Source organism: Zalophus californianus, chromosome 10 (genome assembly GCF_009762305.2).
Source record: "Zalophus californianus isolate mZalCal1 chromosome 10, mZalCal1.pri.v2, whole genome shotgun sequence".
NCBI lineage: Eukaryota > Metazoa > Chordata > Mammalia > Carnivora > Otariidae > Zalophus > Zalophus californianus.
In genome coordinates, this window is record NC_045604.1 from 110,728,096 (window position 1) to 110,748,062 (window position 19,967).

Genomic DNA, 19,967 nt, shown 5'->3' on the forward strand with positions numbered 1-19,967 from the left:
GACCCACTCGCTACATTCATGATTCCCTGTTGGAAATCTGGATCCAACGTGAAGGGGGCAGGGGTCGGGTTTCTCTAAGAGACCCCCACCCTAGAGGTCTGCACACTGAGCAGGCTGGCTGGCCGCTGCCCTAGGGGAGGGGACACAACGAAGGCTTCTTGGAGCCACAAGAGGAGCCCCCCCTCATCCTGCCCGCCCCTGGGAGAGACAGATCTGGGTGTGGACGTGGGAGAGTGAGGGCTGGACAAGCCCACTGGAAATGCTGGGCAATCGCACCTCAGCAAGGACGGGACGCTGTGCTGTGTGTATCCCCATCGCTGCCTTCTGCTCAGCCCCTATGGCCTCATCCCTGAGCGTCTGGTCCCTTTCACCGTATAACAGCACACACTGTCCTATGTGCACCTGAAAGTTCCCCTCGCCAGCCCCAGGTCAAAACGCCCCAAAGCGCCTACGTGCAGAGAAAGGCCACGGCAAGTCTCTCCTGCTCTGAGTTTCTGCCCTTTCCTGGCCTGTGTTCTCTTCGGGGCTGGAAAGGGTCAGAACTAGTGTCCTCTGTCTGGCTAAGCCAGGGGCTCTGGCAGATGCTGTCAGACCAGGCAGGCACATGGTGGGATCCTGCAAAGTGATACTGATGTTAGAGGTGAGCAGGGACACCCCCCAGGTCACAGGGTCGACCAGGGAGGCACCAAGGAACAGGGCTGGTGAGTCTGCTCCTCGGGAAGAGGCTGTTTGAGGGTGGCCAGGGAAGCGGGAGGATGTGGGAAGGACATGGGGGACCCATGGCCGGCCTCACCCCCGGCTGGAGCGGGGACAGTGCTGTTTCGGGATGAGGTCTGCCGTTGAAACGAAGGACGCTTTGACTCGCGGAGAGGCTGGAGCTCAGCGGCAGCTTCAATGTTTCCCATCACCAGCCCCAGGCCTGGATCAGCCACGTGACGGATGAGCAGGAATCAGTGAGTCTGGGATGTGCCCGAGCCACCGACATGGTCCAAGTTTGGGGGTCTGGACGGTTTGCTCTTAAGCGGCAGGGGACCTTGAGGAAGCTGTGTGCCCCGAGAGTCTGGAGAAATGCATAAGGTGCTGAGCAAAAGCACTTTCTCCTGCCCTGATTTCAAAGCATATCATGCTCACTGCCGAAGCCAGGAAGATCCAGGTGGGCAGAACCAGCCCTCCCGACAGACAGAAGAGATGATGCCGGTGACGGGCAAGAGGCGAAATGGTGTCACCGAGTGACTCCACCTGTTGTCACTCCAGGGAGAATGGGAAGAACAGGTGGCTATGAAACACTTCAGTGACCGCTCCGCATGCTTCTCTCTGTGGCGTTCCCGGTGTGTTTACTTGCAGAAGCGCAAGTGCTCCTGATGTTTCCCCATCGCGGTGGCTCTTGAACCAGCCTGCCCGGGTTCAAACCCCACGCGTGTCCGCATTCCCCACCTGCAGCCCTGGGTGGCTGTCTCAAGGGCTTGAAGCCCGATTTCTTGTGAGACGTGAGTAAGAGCAGCCCCCACACCGCGCAGCCTGTGAGGACGCGGACGAGCGTGTGTAGGTGCTTCGCACGGGCCTGGTCTGTAGGGGGCTGTGTCATCCCACCTACGATCGCGGGCATGCACGTGGGGCCGTGTTTACAGGGAGCATCGAGGAAGCCACGTGTCAGCTGCGCACGAGGCACCGGAGTGTCTCACTGTGAATGATGCCAGGGTTGCCGTGGTCATGGGACCACACCCCCGACCGCATCAGGGAAACCACATGCAGGATCACGTCCCTGGAAGGTGAGGCGAGGCCGTGGGGACAGACGCCCGGTGAGCCAGCAGGACTCCGGGACGTTGGGACCACGGAGCATGGGGGATGGAGAAGCAGGGCCTGCTGTGGCCCGCCACCAGTCAGGGACGATGGCCATGGTCTTGCTTCGACAGCAAGTGCTTTTTACAAGACCAGGAGAGCTGGCCTGGGCGCCAGGCCCAGAGGTGCCCGCCACAGAGTTTCTAGAGATTCTACAAACGCTTTCCTGCACTGAAGACTCGCTGTCTCGATGAGGAAGGACTCCAAGGTCGCTCAGGACTGTGAATCCTGGCAATCCTTTCTCCGTGTGTGGCTAACAGCGTCTGCAGCGTGGGCTCCCAGAACCCGTGTGTGTGTGCATGTGTGTGCACGCCTGGGAGTGTGCGCAGATGGTACCAGGCAGCAGATGGACGGTGCCCAGGGGAGCTCTGAGCTTTGTCCACGTGGAACGAGCATGCACAGACGCCTGGCTCCTCTGGGCCTGTGCTGCAGGGACCCCAACCCCGCCGCGCCCCGGCCCCCTGGTCCCCAGACAGGCACCCGATCCTGAAAAGAACACAGCAGCACCACACAGCCGGTGCCGTGCCCTCCACCATTTCCCGACCTCTGCACCTGCCCGACCTCTGCGGTTATTTGCCAAAGCATGTCAATGGTCTGAGACCCTTTCTTCCCGCACAGTTTTACATCTCTGATTTGGGATTGATGATGCAAACGTATTGGGCCGCAGTTTACTGCAAGCATTTTTTCTTTCCTAGCACTTCATAAAATAACAATGAATCTTACAGTTGATAATGGCATTTTAGATTCGATGACATAAAATCTAGTGCTTAAATTTTCTTCCAATCAACCCCGTTTTACTTGAATGTACTTATTTTAAAAGGAAACTTTTATCACGGCTTTAAATGGAGTGCCAATATTATTTGATGTGTTGGTTATGTTTTTTCATTCTAGACATTAAATAATCTATAATGTTTACAGTCTGGCTGTGCATCCTACCGGGGGAGCCTGCCCTGGGCTTGTCTCCCTTCTCTGGCACGGTCCTGGGCACACGGTGGGTGAGGAAGAATGTCCGTGGAGCCCTCTGAGAGCACGTCAGCCGTGAGTGGGGAGGAGGGATGGGTAAGCGAGAAATTACCCCTGCGCCAGGGGGATAACCCAGCAGGGGCGGAGCAGTGCTGTCGAGTGGCCCAGCCCCCACGCACTCCCGTCACTGCCCCCTCCCCACGCGGTGTGCAGTCTCCCCGGCAAATGCACGCAGCCCCCGTCCCCACTTCTCACCCCCAGGCCCCCAGCTCCAAGCCCCTTGCCAGGTGCTGCGGCTGCCGCTGGTCTCCCCAGGCCCAAACCTCCATGCCAGGCCGTAACCCCTTCTCCCCAGAAGCTCCTGTATCTTCTCTTCCCATCAATAATTCATCTTCATGCCTTTGTCACTGTGTCTCTCAGGCTCCTCTGTGTGTAAACATTTCTTCTGCTCTTCTTGGAGGGTCTGTGCTTCTTCTGATTGATCCTTGGAAGTGTGGAGCTGATCAATAAATCTTTTCATTCCACGGTGTTGACACTATGTTTGTAGCCAGAGAGGCCCCAGTCTGTGTGAGCCAGACCCTCTCAGGGCCCTTGTGACCCGGCCCTGATGACCCAACCCTGGTGACCGGCCCTCGTGACCTCCTGGTGACCTGACCCTGGTGACCCGGCCTGCCGCTCTCGAACAACCTCGTCGCCACTCCTCAGGCTTGGCCTCAGGACCCTGAGCCTGACCCCGAGCGGCCCGTGCGCTGCTGAACTTCCCCAGGGCTGGGAGCTCGGCACGCCTGGGTCCTCGAGACACTGGTCACCATCACATCGCGGATTGTTTGCGGGTGTGTTGCTTCTCTCCTTGCTGGAATACAGACTCATGGATTCAGGGAAGCAAGGATCGTGATAAACAGTTCGGTGAAGGTTCCTGCTTCCCCGGATCTATAGACTCTCCAGCATCTAGAACAGCACTTGGCATGCAGCAGGAGCTTAATAAAGACTCGAGGGAATGAATGCATGAGGGTGTCACTAGAGAAATCTCTGAGGACGCTGGATGGTCAGCGCCTCTCCTAAGATGCCCACGGAACATGATGGGCCTACGTTCTCTGTGTGGTTCTAACAAGTGGTGCCCAGGACGTGGCAGAAACAGGAGAGAAATGTCTTGGGTCAAAGGGAGAAAGGTCAAAGAGTGTCCTGTTGCAAGCCAGCCGGGGGAGGGCTGTGTTGGAGCCCAGGGCGCGGACCTTCTGGTGCCGGCTCTGCGATGGCTCACAGGCCTCTTGTGGACTGGGGAGTGGCTTGCGCGCCCCTGTGAGGTTGGCTTTCCCTGCTGCCCCCCTCAGGCCTCACCTTGGACAGGTGCTAAGGGCTCGTAGACCACTCGGTAGCCCTGCAGGATGCCGTTGGCTGCCGTCGGTTCGCCCCACGAGACATTAAGCGTGGTAGAGGTTATTTCTGAGAACGCCAAAAAGCTGGGGGTCCCAGGAGCTGGAGGAACAGAGCGTAATGGGACTTTCAGTCAAGCTCCTTTATAGATCATTTACATACATGTCTATGCCTCCACATAGAATAAAAGTGTTATTAGATGTTATTTTCAACTCAGTAAAAGTCTCCATGCTCTGGGATGAAAAAAGATTTATTGACCGTCTCTGAACTTGCCTGGATCCCCCAGAAACCTGGACTCTCTCGAGAAGTGCAGAGAAAATGATGGGGTTTAAACACAAAGGAGCCTGAGAGACGCAGTGACAAAGGCACAAAGATGAATAATAGATAGAGGTGCAGAATGAAAGGCGGATGGCTTCATTTCCCAGTGACTCAGGCTGCTGGAGGCCCTGCCCCCTCTCCTCCCTGGCCTGTGGGTGTGTGTGGGAAGCCCTCTTGGGCTCCACCTGGGGCTGGAGAGGGGGGCCCCAGCGAGCCACCCTGGGTGGGAGAAGCTGCCTGTGGCCGTGGAGGGCCAGGCATGTGGTCAGGGAGCGGAGCCTGCTCACCGCCCCCTGGCCTGGGCTCCATGGGGGGGGGGGGTCGGTGCCTGAGACTGAGCCCCGGAATCAGCACCAGATCCAGTCACCCCGTGATCTGCCAGGTGCCTGGTGCCCTGGGGAGGAACAGGTGACCCAGCTCAGATTCCAGAAACGGCCCCTCCCTGGCTGCTGGGTGAGGCCCCCGGGAAGCTGCCCTTGCACGCTGGTCAGTCATCTTGTGGGAAGGACGCATGACGCTCGGGAGTCCGCGTCCCCAGGAGACGAAGCACCTAGGGGGGTTCACTGGTTGAACCCACCGACTTCCCGGGAGCCCTGAGTGAGACAGATCTCCCTGGCTTTCCTGGCTTTGTACTTCCTGGGTCCCATGAACGAAGTGCCTCTCAGAGATCCCCGGGACCAGTGCTAAGCTGCATTCCCTTGGAATTCCTGACCACCTCCTAAGTTCTCCAGGCTGCTGGGAAGCTGAGAGCCACAGGAGAATGAGCCTCGTGCTAGAAACACACTCCGTGTGTGGGGGTGGGGCGGCAGGCAGGGTGACGTCTGGCCTCGTGCTCTTGGGCCTGGCTGGTGGCAAGAGTCTGAGAGGCGGTGGCGAGCCGTTCCATGCGGTCTGTGACCCCGGAAACCTGGGGAGCGCCCGATACTGTGGCCTGGACTCCATGCACAGGTGCTCATCCCCCAAGTGTGTGGACATGCTGGGGCCAAGACCCCAGTAAGAAGCTCCCTGAGGGAACTGGAAGGAGGCCTGGGTGCAGATGCAGAGCCTGCCTGCATTCTGCGATCCTGGAGCGTCTAGGGGAAAACATGCACTGCTCACAGCCACCTCGCGGGTACCAGGGGCCGCCACACAGCAGGCTGAGGCCAGGCCCCCGGGGAAGCAAATGAATCGAACCCAGGCCTCTGCAGGAATGGCTTGGCACACAACGCTGTGTGTTATAGGTCAGGCAGAGCAGTGAGGTGTGGGGACAGAGAGCAGGGCCCACTTGTTCAGCTGGGCTCAGGGGCGACTGCAGGGGCCCCAGGCCTGTGGCTGGCAGAGGGGGTCCCAACAGAAGCCTGTGGGAAGGAAACACGCCGCTCTCCTACCGGCCTGATGTGTGCGCCCCTGCCTGGGGTCACTCTGCGGTCCGTCCCCGGCAGCGTTGAAGGCGGAGATGCTGACCAGGTACTGGGTGTAGCTGGTCAGGTTCTTCAGCTTCACCACGGTCTCCGGCAGGAACAGGACCTTCATCTTCTCCGTTTCATTCTGGCTGTCTGCCTCCCAGTAGTAAACCTGTTGGAAAGAGCCAGAGGTCAGAGGCAGACCGTGGGGACGGGGTGGCAGCCCCCGTTTTGGAGCTCATGCAGGGGAGGTGGCCCAGCCAGTGTGGGGTGAGGCGGGACTGCGGGCCCGAGCATGAAGCCCCTGGGTTGGGCCACGCTGCGGCTGCGAAGGCCGAGAGCCGGGGGGAGGGAAGTCAGTGCCAGGGGCGAGGGGGATCCTCGGCTGCTAATACAGTTTGGGAAGCCAATAATTTGCATTTCTGAGTTGTTCTTCTGGAATTTGGGCTTTGCCTAACAGAACACGGCACATGGCACTTTCCTCCAGCTCCCCGTGAATGCCTTTTCCTTTCCAGAGCTCGGTGCTTTGATTTACAGCCTCTGTCCTGTCCCTCAGTCTTCTGGACAGAAGGAGACCGACCCTATCCACCCCTGCTCCAGCCTGTGCAGAGAACCCGGGCCTCTGCCCTGCGCTCCCACGGCAGGCCGACATGTGAGTCTTCAATCCGCGGGGCACCAAAAATAACCTGGGGAAGAACCACGTCGGGCTCAGCACTGTGGAGGAAGGCCCTAATGCTTCTCCCAGATTTATTTCCCCTCACCCAGCTTGTATGTGCTCGTGGACGGGCTGGAGGAGGTTTCCAGGATCGCTTCCCGGGACAGCGGGCCGAGGACGGCCGCCCCGCCCCAGTGCCGCCGGGCTGCCCAAAGACAGCACCCATCCGTGGACCCACCTTGGCTCCTTGGTGGGTGGGCCGCAGCCCAGCCAGGCCATTCACGCAGAGAGCCGGGGCCCGCTTCCCACCTCCCGCGGGGGCCCCCCCGTCTGGCACTGCTGGCGTGCACCCGGACTGTGAGCACAGCTGACTTGCGCCGGCCAGATGGGGTCCGGCTTCTGTTCTCCCAACTGTGCACAGCCGATCCTGCGCTTGCACAGGCCTTTGCTAACTTGAGATCAATACCCAAGTTCAATGTCTTTATCATTAAGGAAATTAGAAAACATATTTTGGACATACATAAATAGCATCTTGCCTCCAAGCTCACAAGACTTCCCCTTACCTCATTAATCACTGTAACAGCCCTGCTGTGGAGGAAGGTATTTATTTTCATAAAACACTGACAAAAATCATTTTTAAATGGGCATTTAATTGGCCCAATAGTCATCAGGGCAGGCTGGCCCGCAGAAGCTGATGACCGCCCGTCCCGGGCCTGCAGCAAGAGAGGCATTCCGGGGGAGTTTGCCGGGGACAGCCCAGGGCTGCTTTCTTTGGGGCGGTTTAGCTGGTCCTTCTGAGTTCTCTGCACAGAAGTGGCCTTGCAGACGGGCGTGGGGGGCTTCCTGCCCCCCCCAGATGAACCCACTCTGGGTAATCACTTAACGGTCCACTGCCTTTCTTTTGCCCCATCTCCGGAATGGTTAACTAATGTGAAATCGTAAGATTTTAGTGTGGTGGTTCTCAAAGTGGGCTTCCTAGGAACCACACCCCTGGGGGAACTTCTTAGAAATGCAAATTCTTGGGCCCCTCCGGCCTGGACCTCACAAAATATTCAATAGAAACCCAAGGGCAGAGCTGGGCTGGAGAGCCTGTTCTCTTCAGCCCGCTCTGTTTTATTGTCAGCAGAGATACTGGAGGCCCCCAGAGTGGGTGCAGGGGCAGAAAGGGGTCCTGGCTGGGCCTGGGAGGGACGGGCTGCTGGGCACCAGGTCTCCACCCCCTAAGCCCGCTCCAGCCGCTCAGTGTCGCCCGTGGCTCTCCAGGCAGACGGCTGGCTGTGTGTCTGCCGGCAGGACACGGAGTATGCGGCCGGGGTTCCAGCAAAGCCCTCAGGAACTCTGGGGATCGAGGCCACTTATCCCAGCCTACAAGTGACCTGGAAGGAAGAGCCAAACCATGCGGGAGAGCATTGCCTTGTAGCCCTGGATGTTCCCATTCTGGCTCTCCGGGGGCGGCGGGTCCCACGTGACCTCCAGCTGGCTGGCCGTGAGCGGGGTCACCTGGACGTTCTGCGGAGCCATGGCCGGGGCTGGGGAGAGAGCAGTGCAGGACAGCAGCTGAGGTGTCTGTTGACACATGCAGGGCCCCTAGCTGAGAGCCTACCCCGGGGCATCCGACCTTTATGCCAGGGAGCCCTGCAAACCCTTCCCAGAATCACATTTAGCGATGCATAAAATAGTCTGCAGAATCACAAAGAAAACAGATTCTACTGAGACACAGTTGGCAGAGTGTTCAAAAACAAAGGTATGATCCGGTCGTCTGCGGGCCTCGTGAGTGGGACGTGAGGTGGTGCTGGCAGGCTGGTCTAAGGGCTACTGTGACGTCAAGGTGTGACCCGTGCAGGAGGATCTGAGGTCTTAGCACCAACCGGGACTCTACAGGGGACGTCTGGGGGCCTGCTGCTGAGTGAGCAGCAGGTCCTGCTGGCCCTATGGGGCGAGTTGCCATATTCGCAGTGGAGGGAGGCACTGCTTTTCGGATGGAACGTGGAGAAAATAAGGCATCTGTGTGCCCATGCCAGGAATCTCATAGGGAGGAGCCCTGTTCCCTGGGGCTACAGACGCCGGGCTGATCCCCCAACGGGGTCAGGAGCACAGAAGGCACCGCTCCCCGTGCCCCTGCCCCGAGGCCCCTCATGGCTCCCACTCTGAGGACCTGGTCCTCCCGTGCCGAGGCCACACTGTGCTCGGAGAGGTGGTGAGGACACTGCGGCCGTCGGTTCAGCAGGAATCCCTTGGGAAGCTGGGCGAAAGCAGGGAGCATGTGTGCACACACAGAACACGTCTCCTCTGCGTGTGCCAGCCCTGCGCCGTCTCTGAATTCCTCACCCGGCACTTGTGCATGATGGGCTGCTCTCTGCCTCCCAGGAGCTACTCCCTTCCCCTGCCCACCTGTGCGCGCCCCCACGGGTCTGTGCTGGACCCCAGAGCCCTGGGAGCTGTCCGGGGGCCTCGGCCTATGGGCCCAGGAGCGTTTCCAGGCTGTGCACAGAGACGACACAGCCACTGTCCGAGGGCGACGGCCCTGCACACTGGCTCTCGGGAGAGAACGACCTTCCAGAGTCACCCCTTCCCCTCCCTCCCCCCAAAGTAGAATAAAATAGTAATTAACACCCACTCAGCCTGACACTGACTATTTATTTTGTTCTAACTGTGTGGCTCCCGTATTATCACTGCCCACCCTGCCGTTAATGGAAATGTTAATAACCCACACCAGGTTGTTGTGACAGATGCTCAGCCTCATTATCAGAAATTCTTATTTACCGCTCCATTAAACAACAGAATCACACAAAAAAACAATTCAATCAAAACTAACTGGAGGAATTTTAACAGCCACATTAATAATCCAAAACATAAATAAAGTTAATGTCTTTTGCATGTTTGCCATCGGCAACTCTATCGCAAAATTACTGTTGTACAATTAAAATGTGAAAGGCGAAATTGAGCACGGCCATTACCCTGGTAGTCGGTTAGAACCGTCTGTGCGTGGTCCCCCATCCCCCACCCCCACCCCAGGGTTTCCTTCCCAAACCCCAGGCCTGCGACTGTTTTCTGGACATGGAGGTCCACAGAAACTGGGGCTTCCGGGGACTCAGGGTGGCTCCCGGAATTCAGGGGCCACGTGCCTCTTGGTCAGGGTCGTCACGCGCTGGACAAAACCCGCTGGTTCCATGCAGGTCCCGAGCTGCTCTGATGTGCCCACCAGCTATCCTGCAGCACACAGCTTTTGTGCCATAAAAATGCTGCAGGGAACGAGGACGTTTTTGGTGACGACACCAGCAGGGAAGACAGAAATGTGTGCAGAGAGCAGAGCATGTTGGTTTTGAGATGCATTTTCTTGGCTCCTGAAAGCGTCTGCGTCTCCATGCCAGCAGGACGCCCCGACTTAAGGAGGCATTGCTGTTTACAGCCCCAAATACAGTGCTTGTTGGTCATCGCGCATGTGCGCGATGGGGCATGGACAGAACGTCCGAGGAGCCCTTGCTCGTGCCCATGATGTACGATAAACATGGGTATCAGCCCAGGATGCTTTCGTCACATGCATGAAATCAGTGCTAAAGAGCATTTTCGCACAGCTGCCTCTGACATGTGCTGAGACACGGATTGCCCACAAGCAGCCCTGAGAGGCGGCTTGCAAAGCTGACGCCTGGCGTCAGGGCTGATGATGCCACCGCGTCCCAGGGAGCCAGTCCTCAGTGGGGTGGCTCCTGCCATCCTGGCCACAGAGCCGCCAGAGACAGAGCCCGCCGAGGCAGTGACAGAGGAACTTCGGGGCCTTTAGAAGCACCTTGCCCCTGAAGATTTCTGGAATCTTCTGGGATTCTGGCTGATTGCATAGGGAGGCCCTGCACACAAGCTCCGCAGAGCAGGAAGGGCAGCACTTTGTCCATCTCACCCGACCCCCCGGGGCAGACGCGCTGCCCCCGACCTGGCCAGCCAGCAGCAGCTGGGCCAACGAGCAGCTGCCGGAACAACATGGCTATGCCTGGCTCCGTTTTAATTTGCTGGAGAGCGGAGAGCCCTGGCTCATGGCCCCCTAACCCTGTGCCCACCAGGCCCCGAGAGGACCTGGCCACTCCTCAGTCCTGAGCTGCAGACCCTCCCTTGTCAGCATTTGAGAGCTTCCGCTCCAAGGTGAGCTCGCTGGACAGGCCCTGTGCGCTCACGCCACGGAAACAAAGAGAAAACAAGCCTGGAAAGATTTCTGGTAGATGAGTGCACGCTTGAGAGAGTCAGGGAAGGTTTTCTGTGCTGTAGGAAATAACTCTGCAGACTCACTCACTCATTCCAACTACCCACCGCCTCCGTGGGAGGGCCGTCCGTCCGGCCTGGGGAAGTCTCCCTCCTGAGGGGGCCCACATGTCCCCCCTCTGGCCCCAGCGTGGTCGGTGACAACAGAGCACTAGTCACACGTGGGCAGGAGTGACCCAGGCCACCTCCCGGCAGAAACTTCCAGAGGGTGCCCGGCCGGCTACCTCCCCTTTCCCCACTACCACCTGAGCAGCAGGTCCCACGCGGGGGCTGAGCCTTCAGTCTGCGTCTTGGAGAGGAGATGACGGGGAACATGAGAAATTACCACTGGTGATTAAGCCGCTGCGACTTTGGTGGCTGGTTATCGCCACAGCGTAATGTGCTGACATTTTCCTGAATATCGACCGGGCCCTAGGCTTGGCGCTGAGGGGGGGGGTGGACACAAAGACACAGCAACACGTAATAAGAGAGAGAAATCACAGGAATCGTGATACAGGGTGTGATGTGAGGACAGATTCAAAGGGCCATGAGAAGTAATTTCTGGCTGGGGACATGGGGTCTTTCCTGGAAAACAGAGTATCCATCAATAATGGGGAGGATTCAACATGTGACAACGGGCCAGGGAAGCAAGGGCCACGTACGAGGCTGGAATGGGAAGAGCAACAGGGTGGTGTATCTGCTGGAGTCACATCGGGCAGATGGTCATCCAGGTGCCAGTGCCACCTGGGGCCGTGCTGGGCATCTGCCAGTGCTAAACCATGCTAGGCCATATCAGACCATGCTAGATCATGCTAAGTCATGCTAGGTCATGGTAGGCCATGTTAGATCATATTAGGCCATGCTAAGGTCATGCTAGGCCATGCTAGGCTATGCTAGGCCATGTTAGATTATGCTAGGCCATGTTAAACCATGCTAGGCCATGCTAGGGGATGCTAGGCCATGTTAGACCATTCTAGATCATGCTAGGTCATCCTAGGCCATGTTAGACCATGCTAGGCCATGCTAGAGCATGGTAGACCATGCTAGGCCATGCTAGATCATGTTAGGCCATGCTAGATCATGCTAGGCTATGCTAGGTTTCTTTCACTTTCTGCAACCCAGAGATTTATTATTTGGGTAAAGCAATTTTTTAACTGATACCCTGAGGATCATTGTTAACATTTTAATATAATGAGACAGGTATTTGTTTTATATAATAAAAAAATTATACATTCATCAGTTCACATTAGTTACATTGCCATTTTTCTGGCCACTTTTTCTGATTTCCTGTCAAAGCAAACAGGAAATAGAATTCTCTAACATGCCTTCTCAGCAAATTTTGCTAATACAATCTGTTCCTCTCAGCCAGGGTACCCAGAGAGAGACTCCGGCTCTGGGTAATTATCTAACCTCTGGGGCCTTCGCAATACATAAAGGAGGTTCTTTAACTCAGTGGAGGACAAGTCAAGCCTGGAGACAGAACAATGACTCAGTGCAGGAATGTGGGAAAGGAGCAGAATCTCAAAAGGTGAGCGGAGCCCGTAAACACAAAGGCTTCGTTCACTTCTGGGCGGGGGCACAGTCCCAGAAGGAAGACAGGAGAACCACTGTTGTCACCAACATCAAGTCCAATGCCCGGGGCCCCGCAGTAGGTCAGGCAGCTGACAGGCCTGCCCTGAGGAACTCCGGGTCTGTAAACCAGTGTTCAGTTCGACATCACACAGTAACGTTTAAAAAAGCCTATAACAGAATTCAAAGTGAGAAGATCGTGTTTTATAAATCTGTAATGAACACAAAAGACACGGATCACCCTTTTCTCAAACCAAAGCTCCTTCTCTCCAGAAATCTGCAAGGCCTTTTGAAGAGTGGTGTTCTCATCTAGTTTGCTGGCTGCTGGAATCATTGTGACCCATCAGGGGGGGTGTGACCACGATGCTGAGGGCGGCGCGGGCATGTGTGCGCAAGCCTTTTGTCTGGGCTCACTTCACCCTCATAACCCCAGGAGGTGGGCTGTCATCACTGCCTTTCCTGCAGGGGAAGCCTGGGGCAGAGAGAGAAGGGCCTGGCCCCGGATCTCAACTCACACCACACTCGACGCCTGGCAGCCCTTGACGCCCAGCACAACGCGTGGGGAAGGGCAGGGGATTCAAGGCCACGTTCCAGGGTTCCTGGAGTGGCCACCTCAGTCCAGCCCCATCTCACTCAGCCTAGTGCCCCTCACTTGAGCTCGGGTGCCCGTCTTTCCTCCAATCACCTCACTGCTGAGTCAGAACCAACACAACTTTAAGGAAGCTTAACAAGAAAAATCAGGAAAAGGGTCCCCAAAACCATCTCCAAAAACAATGTCATGGACTCCGGCCTATGGAGGCTGTAGATGGAAGGTTGTGGGAAAAGCCCTGGATGGTGAGTTTTAGGATCTGGGCTCAGCCTGTGGGACTTGGGACACAGTTCCATCTCTCTGAGCCTCAGTTTCTTTTGTAAAATAGGAGAAAATACCAGACTTAATGGGTTTCGGAGATGAAATGAATTAAGTTTTGAGAGGACACAGCTTGGCAGACAGCAAGGACGAGGCACTCTGTAAGGTGGCCTGAACACAGTGTCTTGCTCCAAGCCCATTCCCCTGCACTCACTGTCCAGCGAATCACTCAACAGGTGTGGCGGGTGCACTGGTCCTGCTTGGGCTATGTCCCCACAGGGACTGTCAGTAGTCACGTCACCATGTGCTGATGTGTTTAAATGTCCGTCTCTCCTTGCAGTTCCTTCGTGAGCCAGGAGCAGCACAGGTGTGTCCTGGGTGCTCTGCCTTCCACAGCCTTGGACATGAGCATCCTGGATGATAGAGACACTCCACGGTCCCACCTCCTGGTACTCACACCCTCCCTCGAGGAATCCCTTCCTGTGAGCACTTGCTTCCTCCGACCAGCAGAACGTGGCGGACGTGGTGGGTGGTGGTGTCATGATTAGCATCCAGGAGACTGTGCTTCTCTACGGCTGGTGCCTGTCCTGCTGGCCCTCTGTCCCTCTGCTGAGAAGCCAGCAGCTATGCAGGGAGATGCCCCCTGGAGAGGCTCGCCATGGCAAGGAGCTCAGGGAGGCTTCTGTCCAACAGCCCACAAGATAGAGGCCTGCCAACCGCCACGCAAGTGAGCTTAGAAATGGCTCCTTCCCTGGTCCAGCCTTCAGATGAGACAGCCGCCCTGGCTACCACCTTGGGTGAGACCCAAAGCAGAGGACACAGCTAAGTCGTGCCTGAACACCTGGCCTCCACACATGGTGATGTTGCACATGCATGTTGTTTCAAGCTGTGTGGGGAACATTTGTTATGCAGCGATAGATAACCAATATATCCGTTGTTCAAGCATGAGCTCCTCTAGGAAAGTTACCCAGCCGAGGCCCAGTCTCTGCACATTCGGGCTCTGAAGGACTGGCTTGAATTTGATGTAGCCCCTGTGCTACATGTGGGATTTCAAATGTAGTTCTCTCTCAGGCATTTCAGTGATAAAGGTGAGTGCTGAACAAACCCAGCGTCTGATCCCCGCCAGTGATGCTTTCCACCGTCACCGACGCCCATCACCAGCACTTTTCTCCTTGCCTGTAGAGTGAGCTTCCCACCGGAGAAAGACCCAGGCCCATGGGCCATGACTGGACTGTGACCGCTGGTGGTCTGTGTGGCACAAACCATGATCCCCGATTAATCAACTGCACCATATGCAGTTTGTATTTGCAAAACTCAAGCTAGAGGGAGGATGTTTTTTTCTCATTTCACACTTTAGAAAGCTGAGCCTGAAGGGCCTGAAGTTGTTTGTCCCAGAACAGGCTGGATTTGAACTGGGGTCTGCGTAACTGGAAGGCTCTCCTGATTGTCAAGGACAGGCGTTGGGGAGCTTTCTGTGATGGGCTGGGCAACATTTTAAGTCTTGAGGGACGCAAGGTCTGGGTCACAGCAACTCAACTCTGCCTTCGTATGGCAAAAGCAGCCACAGATGGTATGTAAGCGAACGGGCGTCTCAATAAAACTTTATTTACAAAAACAGGCACTGGTTGGATTTGGCCTGTGGGCCTGGTTTGCGGACCCTGGTCTGGGTCAGGAAAGCAAGGATGTAGGGCAGGGCTGGGAAGGGGGTGCTTGGCTGCTAAGCTGCTTTGTCAAGTATGAGTGCTGGAATGTCCCCGGCCACCAGCCTTGTGAGCTTGTCCCCATCATGTAACCCTGGGACTGCCGGGTGCAACAGAACAGCCACCAGGGCCTGGCCACTCGGGCCCCCCGTGGGGGTCAAGGCAGAGGTGAGTGTGCACATGCTTGGGCAGGCAGTGGGGGGCCTAGGAAGTCCGGAGAGGCAGGTGACTTGGGGCAGGCAGCCCCAGGGAGAGTGAGGCTGGCCCAGACTGGCCTCATCCATGGTTTTCTCAACTTTTGAAACCCTGTGTCCTTCTGTTCTGATCTGATTCCAGAGGGCCTTATTTTCTAGGAAAAACAGCTTCCTTGGATGAGGTGGCCACACTGGTATGTCCTGCTACCACTGACCACAGAGCATTCCTATAGAACTCTCTGGAAGCTTTGGTGCTTCAGTGTTTCTCACCTGTAAAATGAAGGTAAACTCTGAGCCCCGCACTTGCTGGGATGTGGCAAGTCTGGGATGGGGAGAGTGTCTCCCTCCAGTTCCTACTCTCTCCCATGTCCCAGTGTCAGGACCGACGGCTCCAGACCCCTGGGTGAAGCTCCGGGTCAAAGGAACATGGTTCAAGAAATCGATGTACAAGTGAGGCTGGGGAATTAGGTCCCCAGCAGGGAAAAGCTGCAGCAAGCCTCCACCCTGGACAAGCTGGGCTGGGCGTGCTGCCCCTCAGCCCTGCTCCGACTGCAGGGAGGGGAGGAGGGGGCAGCTGCAGGCCCCACAAGGGCCCTCCCCGCCGCCGCCGGTGGGGCTGTTGCTGACATTCCTGTTTTGTAAGAAAAGTGAAATAGCATTCTGACAAGGAGCAAGGCTGGGACTTGAGCCCAGAGCGTCCCGTTCCACATCGCAAACAAGCCCAGGAGGTGAGGGCCCACGATCCCCGTGTCAGCTAGTCTTTGAACCCCTACAAGCTGCAGGCGTACTTGGAGATGACTGGGCTGAACCTGGGGAGTGCACCGGCCATGAGGACAGGCTGGGGACTGCCGTGAGGATGCAGACAGCAGATGACACCCAAAGGAGGGCGGTGGCTGCGGCATTTGACGCTGGGGACCGCGAGTCAACAAGTGTTGACCAGCCAAATGGGCTGTGGGCATCAAGGGCTGGGAGGTGTCAAGGCTGCCTGGGATTTGCGGATGGACAGAGGCATTGCCGCCAGGGCACAGGGAAGAGTAGATTCGGGAATCGCGCGGCCCCGGAAGGCACCTGAGGGTGTGGGAATGAGGCGACCATCCCGGGAGAGCGGACGGACAGATGGGAGTGAGCGGAGCCGGAGAGAGAGCAGAGGCGAAGCCTGGGAGCCGGGGGGTCACGCCACGGGACACCGGGCCCAGAGTCGGCCAGAGTCAAAGGCCAGGTCAGGAGCAGGGCTGAGAAGCAGCCGCTGGATCTGGTGACAAGGAGCTCAGGGGCTCGGCAGTTCTGAGGCAAACGCGGCTGAAGCTGGCGAGTCTTGAGGGGAGGGCAGAACGGAAGACGGGGGGTCGGCCGTCCCACGGGGGCCTGAGTGCTGACTGCGTACCGGATTACACAAAGAAACTGTCATTAATTTTTCCAGGTGAGATGATGCCTTCATAGCTTACGTAATCATGTACGTACGTATTTGAAGAGTTCTTCTAGGGGTACACGCTGGAGATACATTTGAATGAAGCGATAGTACGTTTACCAGAAAGGGTGTGATGTCTGAAAAGAGCTGCAGAATCAGCGGGCGGAGGGGCGCGGTGCGAGCACAAAGGAAGCACGATCGGCCGTGGGCGCCAGGGCCGAGCTGGGCGGTGAGTGCATGGGTGCACGGGGGCCCGCGGGGCCAGCCCGGCGGCTTGTGCCCACTCCCGGCTTCCCTCATCAGCGGTGACACAACACACGACAGGAGGGAGGTGCTTGAATTCAGGAAGAGCTTGGCCGGGAAGGAGAGGCACAGGTGAGGCCGGGCGCTGGGGAGAGACTCTGGGGTGGGAGCACTTTCAAATCCATGGCTTCGTCTGTGCCGCCAGCAGCGCGGTGGGCGGGCGCCAACACCCCGTCCTCCCGTGGCTGGTCTGCTGACTCACACGTGTGGGGACGGTGCTCCTCCTTCCTGGGGATGACCCAGTGTCTACGCACCCAGCAGGCACGCCAGTCCACGCGGGGCTCTGTGAGGCATGAAGGCCCCGCGGACAGCCTCACCCGCTGAGAGGAGGTCCCAGGGGAGGCCTCTCTCTTCGCCCAGAGTGCAAGCTGCTCAAGCGCAGGACGTGGTCTTCCCCCCTCAGGGGCCTCTCGAGCTGCTGAGGGAGTGGGTGCTCAGTAGAGGGGTCTCTACCCATCACCAGTAGGGTTCTCCAAGGAACGTCCTGAGAATCGGCTGAGAACTTGGACTCTGGATGGCATGATGTTTGGGATCCTTTCCAAATAAAGCATTAGGCATTCGAATATTCTCCATAATCTTCCTATGTTGATGGAAATTAGGGTACTGGAAGTGTCATTTATCTACCAACCTTCCGTCTGCTGGGGAAGGCTGTAATCCAGGCTGGGGAGCACGTGGTGCAGGAGAGGGACGCCCAGAGCTGGGGGACCCAGTGATGCCCACGGTGGCCAGAGACGCTGCTCCCGGGGGCACTCCTGCCTCAGCCCTCCCCTTGCCCGCCCAGCACCCTGACCCCCATGTGCTTGCAGGGGCTTTAGCATCAATACAGCTGCCTGACTCCATCGCCTCATTCCCACGCGGTCTCAGGACAGGGGTCCTGGAGTAAGAGATGCTGAAGACAGCCTGGAGGAGGCAGCAAATGCCAGGGCCGTCCCTTGCAATTCTTCCTGGCCTGGGGAGGGGATGGGCAAGCTCCCCACTCCCTTACCAATATCTGCCGGGCCTGCTGGGGTCAGGCCCAGCAACACTGGAGGATGTCCCTCTGCGGGGACTCTCCAGTCAGAACTCAGAGGTGATGGCTCATCAGGACTTTGTGCACCAAGGGAGCAAACCACGTGCTATGGTCCTCGAGGGTGAGAAGGAGCCCCAGGAGCCCCCGGCCACCTCCAGACTGGGGGATGGCCTCTGAGCACCCACGGCTCAGCTGGGAGCCCGAGGCAGCTCGGGCTCCAGGAACCAGCGCCTGGCACACAGCAGGCTGTCACGACCTGGCAGACACCCGCTCCGCCGTCGGTGATCACCTGCCTGTAAAGCCCGCATCTCCACCTCCACACCACGTGGCCCACTGCACAACAGGCAGGACCCACCATGGAAGCTGCCAGTGGTTTTCATCCGGTCACAACCCTGCGTCCATTAGTAATTACCTAGAGATCGCGGTGCGTGACGCTGGAGAGGTGCCGCGGGCCAAAGTGCCCTCGACTCCTGGCCGTGCACCCGGCTCAGACCAGCAGACTCCAAAGCCTTCTCTCGTCCCCTGAGGCTGGGGCCCGGCTCCGGGTCTTGAGGGGAGCTAAACCAGCCAGAAGCCGTGCCATTCCTCCTTCCAGCCAGCGGCGACTTCCCAGGAAGGTAGAGCCCACGGTTCCCAGTAAGTTTCCTGTTCTTTAAAAAAGAGCCAACCAATCGTTCCAAGACGCTCTGTGGTCTCGTGAAGCGACACTCAGGCCCATCGCAACCCACATGGTCCCTAAAGCAACCAAACGACGACGGTGTGTGACTATCCATTTTTCCTTTTTGGCAAAACTTGTCGTGTCAAAGAGCAAAGGTCAGGCTGCTGACCTGACTTCCTGTGGGCGCTTCCCGCCAGGCAAAGGAGAAAGTCCCGACTCCCTCTTTTGGCAGGAGAACCTGTCGAGTCCTTCCTTTTCCTGGGGTGACAGAAAGTTGTGTGCCTCGACAAGCAGGTGGACCTCAGGCTCTGGCTGCTGTGGGTAGAACAAGGACAAGCCGTTGGGGGTCAGGGCTCGCGGTGATGACGCTGCAGGGGCCGAGTCTAGCAGGTGACCCACAGGGCAGAGCCAAGTACAGCTCCAAGGAGGGAGGCACAGGGGGGTGGGGAGGGGGGGCCAGAGAGGGAGGGCGAGCCAGCGGGATGACAGCGTGGTGCGCTTTTCCATCCCTTCAGAATATAATACACACTCCGTCAAACCCCTGGCAGAATTTGCCAAAATGATTGTAAAGTTCCTAAAAACAGGTGAGAAGTTCTGGAAAACAAAAAAATAGGGTGAGCGCTGGGAAACATGAAGGACGAGTGATAAAGCAGCATGCGAGGGGTTGGCGGCACCAGAGGGAGCGAGAATTTGCAAGAAGCTGAGCCGCGCTCCCCGGCATTGGGAAGAGAGGTCGCTCACAGATGGAACTGGGGCGGCATCTCCGAAAACCAGCCACTGAGAAGCTCACGTCGGCCCGGCACCGAAACAAATTCCGGGTGCACTCAAGGGTTTTCGGGAACAACGGAGCCATGAAAATTTGGGAAGACAAGCCGGGTACCTCCCAGGCTCCTGGACAGGAAGCAGAGACGCCGCAGAGCGAGGGGTTTGACCACGCAATTTTAACACAAGAAACTCAGCGACAGACAACAGAACAGGGAAACCATGGGCCACAAGTGGGGTCGGACGTGTCGTCCCTGATGCATACAGAGCTCTCACCAATCACCCCCAGGACACCAAGACCCCGGGAAAAACGTTGCTGTGTACGGTGGCAGGCATTTGACGGCAGAGTAGGGATTAAAGGCTGGCGGACGGAATGGTAGTGAGATATATTTTGTGATATATTTTCACCTAACAAGTGAGGCAAGATCCAAACGTGGAAGCAGAGAAACCACAGACCGGCGTCCTGGTCCCTAGGGCATGGCGTGTCAATGAGTTTTAGCTTCTCTAAGCAAAAAATGCTCATGTCCTTTGAGCCAGGGATTCTGCTTCTAGCATTTTCTCCCAAGGAGAGAATCAGAGAGGCTGTAAAGGATTTGCAACAGTGTTCACAGAGGCTTTATTTATGACGACAAGGCCCTGCACCCCGCGTCCATGCGTGTCTCCCTCCCAAGTGAACAGCAGGAGTAACCCCAGGGGTGGTTTGCAAAGGTTCTCTGCCACCTGGACCCAACCCCGCATCTGGTACCACCTTCCTCA

The 19,967-nt window shown here is 57.3% G+C and overlaps 1 protein-coding gene across 5 annotated transcripts in view; it reads right to left on the reverse strand.

The window, feature by feature from the left end:
- Window positions 1-19,967, reverse strand: part of SDK1 (sidekick cell adhesion molecule 1) — an 887,311-nt gene that overhangs the window by 36,763 nt on the left and 830,581 nt on the right. For all 5 annotated transcript variants that reach the window (XM_027612939.2, XM_027612937.2, XM_027612941.2 and 2 more), the window contains 3 exons: window positions 7,945-8,060; window positions 5,862-6,048; window positions 4,141-4,278 (listed from right to left, as the gene is read on the reverse strand). In XM_027612939.2, the coding sequence (XP_027468740.2) occupies window positions 4,141-4,278; window positions 5,862-6,048; window positions 7,945-8,060 (441 nt within the window). The remainder of the gene's footprint in view (window positions 1-4,140; window positions 4,279-5,861; window positions 6,049-7,944; window positions 8,061-19,967) is intronic.